Source organism: Puma concolor, chromosome B4 (assembly GCF_028749965.1).
Source record: "Puma concolor isolate L17-30 chromosome B4, mPumCon1.1.hap2, whole genome shotgun sequence".
NCBI lineage: Eukaryota > Metazoa > Chordata > Mammalia > Carnivora > Felidae > Puma > Puma concolor.
Genome location: NC_141673.1, coordinates 126,466,957 through 126,478,230, shown reverse-complemented (window position 1 = coordinate 126,478,230; position 11,274 = coordinate 126,466,957). Strand labels below are relative to the sequence as shown.

At 44.5% G+C, this 11,274-nt stretch overlaps 1 protein-coding gene across 3 annotated transcripts in view; it reads left to right on the top strand.

The window, feature by feature from the left end:
* Window positions 1-11,049: 11,049 nt before the first annotated feature.
* CACNB2 (calcium voltage-gated channel auxiliary subunit beta 2) overlaps window positions 11,050-11,274 on the top strand; it is a 393,564-nt gene continuing 393,339 nt past the window's right edge. For 2 of the 3 annotated variants that reach the window (XM_086714809.1, XM_086714810.1), the window contains exon 1: window positions 11,050-11,223. In XM_086714809.1, coding sequence (XP_086570935.1) covers window positions 11,101-11,223 — 123 coding nt within the window. In that variant the 5' untranslated portion in view covers window positions 11,050-11,100. The remainder of the gene's footprint in view (window positions 11,224-11,274) is intronic. The other variant, XM_025930405.2, reaches the window with a different exon arrangement.

Genomic DNA, 11,274 nt, shown 5'->3' with positions numbered 1-11,274 from the left:
CTACTATACCAAAATGTCGTGGGCTGGGTGGTTTATAAAAAATAGAAATTTGTCTCCCCCGGTTCTGGAGCATGGAAGCCCCAAATCAGGGTGCCAGCATGGTATGAATCTCGTGAAAGGTCTCCTCTCGGTAGTAGATGGCCAATGTCTTCCTGTATCTCATATGGCGGAGGCACGTGCAAGTTCTCTTTCATAATGGCCCTAATCCCATTCATGAGAGCTCTGTCCTCATGACCTAAGCCTTGCCTCCTAATACCACTGCATTGGGCATTAGGATTTTAACATGTGAATATTGGGAAGCAATTACTCCCCGAAAAGGAAAGCGGGGTCCCAAATTTGTACACCTACGTTCATGCAGCATTATTTACAATAGCTAAAATATGGAAGCAAACTAAGTATCCGTTGACACATGAATGGATACAATGGAATACTCTTCAGTATTAAAAGGAAAGGAAATCCTGTTGTGATACATGGATGAATTTTGAAGGCATTATGCTAAGTGAAATAGATCGGTCACAAAAGGACGGATACTGCATGGTTGCATCTATGGGAGTACCTACAGTAGTCCAATTCAAAGGGTCAGAGAGTAAGAGTGGATGATGGGGGTGGAACATGAAGGAGAATGAGGAGTTCTTGTTTAACGGGTATAGGATTTCAATTTGGGAAGATGAGAAAAGTTCTGAAGATGGATGGGAGTGATGATTGTACAACACTGTGAATGTACCCAATGCCACTGAACTATATGCTTAAAAACGGTGAAGATGAGGGGTGTCTGGGTAGCTCCGTTGGTTGAGTGTCCAACTTTGTCTCAGGTCATGATCTCACGGCTCGTGAGTTCAAGCCCCGTATCGGGCTCTGTGCTGACAGGTCAGAGCCTGGAGCTGCCTCAGATTGTCTGTCTCCCTCTCCCTCTGCCCCTCCCATACTTGCACTCTCTCTCTCTCAAAGATAAATAAGCACTTAAATTTTTTTTAAATGATTAAGATGGTAAATTTAATATATATTTTACCATGACAAAAAATTGAAAACAGGAAAAAGTAACTAATGTAAAAAATCCAAAATTATATTCCTAGACTCTAACTCTCCTTTCTCATTAATTGATAGAATAAGTAGATCAAGAAAAAAAAATGAGTGCGGGGACACTGAGTGGCTCAGTCAGTTAAGTGTCTGACTTTGGCTCAGGTCACGATCTCACAGTTAATGGGTTTGAGCCCCGTGTCAGGCTCTGTGCTGACAGCTCAGAGCCTGGAGCCTGCTTCAGATTCTGTGTCTCTCTCTCTCTTTTCCCCTTCCCCACTCAGACTCTCTTTGTCTCTCTCTCTCTCTCTCTCTGTCTCTCTCTCAAAAATAAGCATTAAAAAAAAATGAATGCAAACATTGAAGATCTGAAAAATACTACCCCACACAACTTAATCTAATTTGTATTTATCTAACATGCCACCCAAGCAGAATAGAACTTATTTTTTTAATATAAAATTTATTGTCAAATTGGTTTCCATACAATACCCAGTGCTCATCCCAACAGGTGCCCTCATTAGCCATCACCTACCCTCCCCTCCCTCCCACCCCACATCAACCCTCAGTTCTTAATTTTTAAGAGTCTCTTATGGTTTGGCTCCCTCCCTCTCTAACCTTTTTTTTTCTTCCCCTCCCCCACAGTCTTCTGTTAAGTTTCTCAGGATCCACATAAGAGTGAAAACATATGGTATCTGTCTTTCTCTGCCCGACTTATTTCACTTAGCATAACACTCTCCAGTTCCATCCACATTGCTCCAAATGGCCAGATTTCATTCTTTCTCATTGCCACGTAGTATTCCATTGTGTATATAAACCACAGTTTCTTTATCCATTCATCAGTTGATGGACATTTAGGCTCTTTCCAAATTTGGCTATTGTTGAGAGTGCTGCTATAACCATTGGGGTACAAGTGCCCCTATGCATCAGCACTCCTTTATCCCTTGGGTAAATTCCTAGCAGTGCTATTGCTGGGTCAGAGGGTAAGTCTATTTTTAATTTTTTGAGGAACCTCCACACTGTTTCCCAGAGCAGCTGCACCAATTTGCATTCCCACCAATAGTGCAAGAGGGTTCCCGTTTCTCCACATCCTCTCCAGCATCTATAGTCTCCTGATGTGTTCATTTTGGCCACTCTGACTGGCGTGAGGTGATATCTCAGTGTGGTTTTGATTTGTATTTCCCTGATGAGGAGCGACGTTGAGCATCTTTTCATGTGCCTGTTGGCCATCTGGATGTCTTCTTTAGAGAAGTGTCTATTCATGTCTTCTGCCCATTTCTTCACTGGATTATTTGTCTTTTGGGTGTGGAGTTTGTTGAGTTCTTTACAGATTTTGGATACTAGCCCTTTGTCCGATATGTCATTTGCAAATATCTTTTCCTATTCTGTCGTTTGCCTTTTAGTTTTGTTGATCGTTTCCTTTGCTGTGCAGAAGCTTTTTATTTTCATGAGGTCCCCATAGTTCATTTTTGCTTTTAATTCCCTTGCCATTGGGGATGTGTCAAGTAGGAAATTGCTGCGGCTGAAGTCAGAGAGGTCTTTTCCTGCTTTCTCCTCTAGTGTTTTGATGGTTTCCTGTCTCACATTCAGGTCCTTTACCCATTTTGAGTTTATTTTTGTGAATGGTGTAAGAAAGTGGTCTAGTTTCATTCTTCTGCATGTTGCTGTCCACCTCTCCCAGCACCATTTGTTAAAGAGACTGTCTTTTTTTCCATTGGATATTCTTTCCTGCTTTGTCAAAGATTAGTTGGCCATACTTTTGTGGGTCCAATTCGGGCACCCTCCTATGCTACCATCTTCCCCAGAATACAAGTTATTTTTAAGTAGATACAAAAAATTAACCAAGGTAGATGATTTCCTGAACCACAAACATAAAGCAAATCTTATCAAATTTAAAATGATTGAAAGTATATTCTCTGAGTATGATGGAGTCAAACAAAAAGTCAAAAGCAGAAAAGTATCTGGAAAATGTCCCATATATATAGAACTTTAAGAACTCACTTCTGTATAACCCAGGGGTGAAATAGGAAATCGTAGTTAAAATTAGAAAATATTTTGAATTACATGCAAAGAAAAATACAAGTCAAAATCTGGGGATGCAGCTAAATAGGTGTTTAAGGGAAAATGTATAGTATCAAATGTTGATATTAGGACAGAAGTAAGGTAGGAAAAGGTATCGGGGCACCTGGGTGGCTCAGTCAGTTGAGGGTCCAACTCTTCATTTCAGCTCAAGTTGTGATCTCACAGTTTATGGGACTGAGTCCCGCATCAGGTCCCTTGCTAATAGCACAGACCCTGCTTGGGATTCTCTCTCTCCCTCTCTCTCTGCCCCTTCCCTGCTCATGCTCACTCTCTATCTCTCTCTCTCCCAAAATAAATAAACCTAATCAGAAGATACGAAAAGATCTAAACTTTCAGCTTAAGAAACTAGGAGAAAAGGGAAAAAAAACTAACCCAAAGCAAGAAGAAGGAAGAAAATGATAAACTGAAAAGCAGAAATTAAAAAAAAAAAACACCAAAAACAGAAAAACAAGAAAATCAATGAAACATAAAGTTGACTTGAGAAGATTGATAAAAATGATAAGCCCTTAGCCAGACTAATCAAGAGGAAAAGAAAAAAATGCAAGTTATTAACATCAGAAACAAAAAGGAAAAATGTCAGGACAGCACCTATAGACATTCAAAGGATAATAAGAGATTCTTAATAACATTTTATGAAAATAAAACTGATAGCTAAGATGAAATGAACAAAGTCTTTGAAAAACATGAACGATCAAGGCCCAAGAAGAAATAGATCACTCGAATGGTCCCATATCAATTAACAAAATTGAATTACTCATTAAAAACAAAGAAACCTCCAGATCTACTAGTGAATTCTTCCAAATACATATGAAACAAGTATCATTGAGTCTTTATGAACTCTTCCAGAATATAGAACAGGAAATAAGTAACCTTTCCCAGCACTGGCCTTCACTTTATGAGGCCAGCATTCCCCCGATCTATAAACCAAGATAGGCTAAGTTATACTTTAAAGTTAATTTTTATATATCTTTTAGAAATTTTCTTTAATGTTTATTCATTTTTGAGAGAGAGAGAGAGAGAGAGAGAGAGAGAGACAGAGTGCAAGTGGGGGAGGGGCAGAGAGAGAGGGAGACCCAGAATCTCAAGCAGGCTCTGGGCTCTGAGCCGTCAGCACAGAGCCTGATGTGGGGCTTGAACACACACACTGTGAGATCATGACCTGAGATGAAAGATGCTCAACAGACTGAGCCACCCAGGCGCCCCAAGAAAGTTAGTTTTAAAAGAAAAAAAATAGGGGTGTCTGGGGGGCTCTGTTGGCTAGGTGTCCAACTGTTGCTTTCAGCTCAGGCCATGATATCACAGCCTGTAGCATGAAACCCTGCGTGGGATCGAGTCCCACAACATGCTCCGTGCTGACAGCAAGAAGCCTGCTTGGGATTCTCGATCTCCCCCTCTCTGTCTGCCCCTTCCCCACCCCCCCCCCATCAAAATCAATAAACAAAAAAAGAAAAGAAAAATGTTTTGAGTAATGAGAGCATATCTAGCTGGGTTAGGTTTGGTATGATTAATCAGAAGACCTAAAGTGATAGATGTTTAAGGCAATATAAATGCTTATTCCTGCCTAACTTACAAGGAGGCAATTCTACGGTAGCTTGACCTGAGTCCCCTTTTTCCCCTGCTCGTTCAACTTCAGCACGTGGCTTTTATGTGGCTTCATTGTCTAAAATGTCCACTCCTAGCGTAGCTAATACATCTACAATCTGGCCAGCAGGAAGGAAGAGAAGGAAGAAGAGTACTTCTCTCCCTTTTATGGATACTTCCGGAAGTACTTCACCACACTTTGCTTACATTTGGCAGAATGTAGCCACGTAGCTGCGTGGAGCTGCAGCAGAGACTGGGAAATACACGGCCTTTTATTCTAGCCACCCACATGCCCGGCTACGAACGCAGCCTCCGTAAAAGAGAGGTATGGACAACTAGGAATCTCAGCTACAAGTAAGCTGACTGCGTTGAGTATGGAAATTCAGATGTGTTTCTTTTTTTTTTTTCTTTTTAATTGTTTTAATGTTTTTATTTATTTTTGAGACAGAGCATGAGCAGGGGAGGGCCAGACAGAGAGGGAGACACAGAATCCGAAGCGGGCTCTGGGTTCCGAGCTCTCAGCACAGAGTCCGACGCCGGGTTTGAACCCAGGAGCTGTGAGATCATGACCTGAGCCGAAGTCAGACACCCAACCGACTGAGCCACCCAGGCGCCCCCAGATGCGTTTCTTGATAATGCAGATCTCATTAGTCTATAGTCCTTTGATGCATGAGTGTATGTGTATATGTCCCATAAAAGAGTGACAAGGATTTGGAAAGTAAAAGCATGGAGGACCAAAGCCTTTGCTTGTAAATGGGACGTTCCTATCAAAAGAATGAGGTCGTAGGAGAGCAAATAATATGGGAAGTTGCATATTTTTTCATTATCTGCCCACCCCCTCAGCTTCCAACTCGACCTTCTAGCTGTACTGAATTTCTTCACCTTCCATTTTTGTATTTTCTGTTTGGTTTACCGGGAACATTTTTTTCCTGATTTTTTACATTCCCTCCCATAGGATTTTGCACTCATATTTATCCTATTTTAACTGGGTCTTCCTGACCTCCCCAAGTACAGCATTGTTCAATGCTATTATTACCTTTATTGCCCTGGATTATGGTGGGCACTCATGTGCGCGCGCGCACACACACACACACACACACACACACACAGACCCTGGATTAATAGCTCTTCTGCTATTCATAGCTTTTGTGAGAGCAAGTTTACTTCTAGTAAGTACAATATTGTAGTTATAACGTGCAAGCAAAAGAAATGCATAAATCTGTTTCTCTAAACAAAAATCCAGTCTTGACCTGTGTGGCAGACCAGACAGGCAGCTGGGTCGAACCAAAGCCAAGTCTCAGAGTTGATGTTTCAGAGACCTGTGGTGAAGTCTTGCCACTCATGAGCTGCTTGGGCTCGGTGAAGTCAGTCTCTGCTAGCTGTGGATCAAAATCCACTCTCCATTTCTCCCGAAGGCACTCTACTGGCCTGTTATCTCTCAACTTGCCTTCTGTGTTTTTCATATGACAGAGTTCCAGCCAATAAAATAGAAGTGAAAGAGATGCCAGTACAAACTTGTAAGCCCCAGGACACGTCATCCAACTCAGATGGCAACAACTGGGTGACAACTAGGTGACATTAGAAACCACAATTTGAATATGGTAGTCACTCAAGACTTGGTTCATAAATGTCAGCACGAAGCAGAGTTACTTCTGATGGAGAACAACCACCCCGGCATCAAAGGAATACATTTCTCATTCTCTGATCCACTAAATATTTAAGACGTACTTGGTATAGTAATTGGACTCATCCGAACGAACATAATAGTGATAGCTAATTCATAGATGAGATGAGGTATATAAATCCTTAGCACAAAGCCTGGCACCTTGTATGTAAACAAAAGTACCAGTTGTTGTAACAGGGTTTGGATGAGAAATAAATAACAAATGAATATGTTTTATAAACTAAAGTGCTATAGATTATTAGATATTCCAGAGTTCTGTCTCTCCTAGGTAGTTCCAAGAACTCTTGAAATCTTATTACTTCTATGAAGTCTTTTCTTTGGAAGTGAAATTAAGCTTTCCCTGACCACTTGCATTTCTGCTGTAACTGTTCACTACATGCACACGCACATACACACACGCACGCGCGTGCGCACACACACACACATCCCTCTTATACTGGATTTGCTTGCATCTTTATATGCTTTTAAATAACAGTCTGTAATCCAGAACATTCATTTTATAGTGTAAGTTTACACAAAGCAAGTGTTAACTTAGCGAATGCATCATACCAAGTGAGGTCAGTGGCCGATACAGGTATATCCTTATGAAAATGCTATTAATAACGACAGAGATCCAGAAGTGTAAATGAGGTGAAAAACGATTTACCAAGCAACGTGAAAAATCACACATGGTGCGTATCTGTCCTAAAGAGCTCTTACCCCAAGGTCTTAAACATAGTCATAAATCTGCAAGCAAGAGAGGGGTAAAGTCATTGTAATCACTGTTTCTCCTAGTTAGGGGGAAAACCCAACTCTTAAATTTCTGGCTTCCTTGGCCAATGTTTCTTACTGGGCCCTGTTCTCATTTCAGAGCATTAGTAATGCCCATAATATGCTGCCCATTACAACAACTAATGAGCACGCTGACGTTTACATACAGCTTGAACAAATTAGTCATCTGCATTTGAAAGCCCCCGCTGCCGATTGTACATCCATTATTGCTGGAGGCATCTGCATAACTTTTAACATTGAAAAGAATTGGGCTGGGGCGCCTGGGTGGCGCAGTCGGTTTAGCGTCCGACTTCAGCCAGGTCACGATCTCGCTGTCCGTGAGTTCGAGCCCCGCGTCGGGCTCTGGGCTGATGGCTCGGAGCCTGGAGCCTGTTTCCGATTCTGTGTCTCCCTCGGTTCATGCTCTGTCTCTCTCTGTCCCAAAAATAAATAAAAACGTTGAAAAAAAAATTTTTTTAAAAAAAAAGAAAAGAATTGGGCTTCACTTATCAAATTTTAGCATTCGTCTGTGGTTTTTAAAAATTGCACAAGTCAAGGTATGTTAGAAACATAACTGACCACGATGGCATCCGTAATAAGCTTCTCAAGCCTTTTTCTATGTATATTTATTCTGACATTGTTTCCTTTTTGGGGTAGGGACAACATTGTCTTATATTTTATTTGAAATCTTTTACAAGGCAGACTAGAGTCTGAATGGGTACTGTTCAATACACTAATTGAATGGCCATAGGTTATAAAGAATTAATATAATGCTTTCATGGGATTCATGATCAGGTGAATGTCTTCCTATGTTAGAACTTGCAAAGTTGTATGCTACGTTTTAAGACACACGGAGAGTTGGGGTGCCTGGGTGGCTCGGTCGTTAAGTGTCCTACTTCGGCTCAAGTCATGATCTCACGGCTCATGGGTTTGAGCCCCGCATCGGGCTCTGTGCTGACAGCTCAGAGCCTCGCCTGCTTCCGATTCTGTGTCTCCCTCTCTGTCTGCCCCTCCCTTGCTTGCTGTCTCTCTCTTAAAAATAATAAACATTAAAAAAAAATTAAGACACATGGAGACAGAGCATTCATTCATTCATTCATTTCTGCAACTATTGTTTCCAGGCTCTAAGTGCCAGATATCATGCTTAATCTGGGGATACTAAAATGAATTAAGACACAATTGATTGTTCTCAAGAAACTATGTACTGGAGGAGAGACACATAAAAACAGACTTTGATATCATAAATTATATATTGGATCGCACATGAAACGTTTACTTGCCCTTTGGCTCTAAGTTTTATTAGAAATGATTTGCTATTGGGGCGCCTGGGTGGCGCAGTCGGTTAAGCGTCCGACTTCAGCCAGGTCACGATCTCGCGGTCCGTGAGTTCGAGCCCTGCGTCGGGCTCTGGGCTGATGGCTCAGAGCTTGGAGCCTGTTTCCGATTCTGTGTCTCCCTCTCTCTCTGCCCCTCCCCTGTTCATGCTCTGTCTCTCTCTGTCCCAAAAAAATAAATAAACGTTAAAAAAAAATAAAAAATAAAAAATAAAAAAAAAAGAAATGATTTGCTATTTTGTGATCCCTTTTAAAATGTAATAAAAGATAAAGTTCGATTTCCCAAATGGTCATAACTGAAAGTGAACATACAGATAATTCTACTATAAGAAGTCACACAAATGTCTTGGGAAAACACTAAGTTTCATCAGAGTGGTGGTTTTTTAAAACCATGTTAGAATTCATCCTTCTTGCTTCATTCAACAAGTGTGTATTGATAGGTTTCTCAGTGCTTACTAACTACACTGTAAGCCCCAAGAGACCTGGATTTTTGTTGTCTGTGTTCTCCCAGTAGCACAGAATAGAAGCTTGATTCAACTTTATTGACTGAATATTCAAAGAACTCAGGGTAGCCTGCCAGATTCTGAGTGTGCCTTAATGAATAAGGGTGGCTCCTACCTCCCCACATAGAGCTTACAGTCTAATGAAAAACTGGACTTGATGTTCTCCCTGAAATTTTAACACTCTCTCCCGAAAACTGAACACTTGTTAAATGAAAGACCCAGGAAGGTGATATCATCAGATCATGAAACTAAAACACACTTTTTTTTTTTCAACGTTTTTTATTTATTTTTGGGACAGAGAGAGACAGAGCATGAACGGGGGAGGGGCAGAGAGAGAGGGAGACACAGAATCGGAAACAGGCTCCAGGCTCTGAGCCATCAGCCCAGAGCCTGACGCGGGGCTCGAACTCCCGGACCGCGAGATCGTGACCTGGCTGAAGTCGGACGCTTAACCGACTTTGCCACCCAGGCGCCCCTAAAACACACTTTAAATACAGTATCCAACACTTTAAATACAGTATCTTTTGTATTTACTTTCATATATACATGCATGCATATGCACGTGCACATGTATAAAACTGCTGTTTTTCCCCCACGGATCTTATCTGGTGGGGTTTTGGGGAGGCTCCTAGCCATGGCTACAGAGGGGTGTCTGGCCCACCCACACATATCCTAACCAACAGCCTCCCAGTCTGTTGTTTTTCAAAATATCACATTATTATTATTGTTAGTATTGGTAAGTAGATACCAATATTTCGGTGCTTCTGTTTGACATTCGGTAAAATTCAAATAAAAATGACCACTTTAACATCAAAGATGAGGAAAATCAGTGACACTATGGAGACGCCTCCATTTTTAACCACACCAAAACCTGTTCTTTAAGCCTGACTAAAATTAGTGTATAATGGAGACAGGTTTAAGCTGTGTTTGAGAGGAACAAGTACTGTATCCCTACTGCAGTATATTTCTGTAAATATATATTTCAGTACACTAAACTTTATACCTTGTATTTTTACAAAACAATACCGATGCCTGGAAACCTTGTTCTATTGAATTTCGCTGTAATAACAGTTGTCGACATGCGAGGCACCCTCGGATGGAAAAATGAATCCTATCAGGAGGATCTAAGTGGGGTGCTGCGGGTGAAACGTTCTTGCTGGGTCCACTAACCCTCTTTATCCAGAATTCAGAGCAGTAAAGAAGTGCCCCTGTTGCTCAACACGTGATACGAAGACTTCTCAACTTGGAAGCACAAGCCCAATCTGGGAGGAAAGCAGTGCTATTTGGCAAAGATGAAAACCAACAGAGGTCAGGAAGGAGAACCTCGGGACTGGGGTTTGGACCTGGCGGACGAGGCCAGCTGCAGATCCCGGCGACACCGCGCCGCCCAGGTCATCGGCCCCCGCGTCTCTTCTGCCACCGCGTTACTGCCACCATCGAGTGCCTTCCACTGCCGACGGGACGTCCTCCGCAGACGCTCGCCCCCGGGGGGGGGGGGGGGAGGGGGGGCGCCGGAGGCCTCCCCAGATCGCAGACGTGCAGCTTCGGACCGGAGCCCGGGCGACCTCTGCCGCCAGCGACCTCGCTCCGGCCCGCGGGCTGCCCGGCTTCCCGCGAGGTGGTCGCGGAGCAGGAGGGGCGGAGAGCCGGGCGCGGCGGCCCGAGCGACGAGGCTCCCGGGCGCAAGGCCTCGCTTTCGTGGCTTTGAAAACTTTCCAGCGCGCGTGCCACGGCGACGCGCAGCGGCCGGGCCGGAGCCCACGCGGCCCGCGCCTCCCGCGGGGAACTTTTCGGCGCCCGGCTGCCTTGTCACTCTCGCTTTCCGACGCGCCTCCCCCTGGGCTCGCGCTCCCCGCGGTGCCTGCCTCCCTCCCTCCCTCCCTCCCTCCCGCCGAGGAGCTCCCCCGGGCGCCCGCGGCTCGCGTCCCCGTCCCCGCCGCCCCGCGTCTCGCTTTTCAAAATGGCCCGGCCCCGTCCCGCGCCCTGAGAGCGCGGCGAGCGCGGCGCCGAGCCCCGGGCGGCCCCCCGGAGCGGGGAGCGCGGGGAGCGCGCGGAGCGGACGGCAGGGGAGGGGGGGGGGCGGAACGGGGGGAGCGGAGGAGGGGACCCGCCGCCAGGGGCCGGCTGCTAGCTCCGCGCCGACTTTTCGCCAATGGTCCAAAGCGACATGTCCAAGTCGCCTCCCACAGCGGCGGCGGCGGCGGTGGCGCAGGAGACCCAGATGGACCTGCTGGAGAACGCGGCTCCCGCGGGGGCGCTCGGAGCGGCCGCACAGGTAGCGACGGCGCCGCGCCTTCTCCTTTCTTTGTGAGCATTCCGGGCGCCG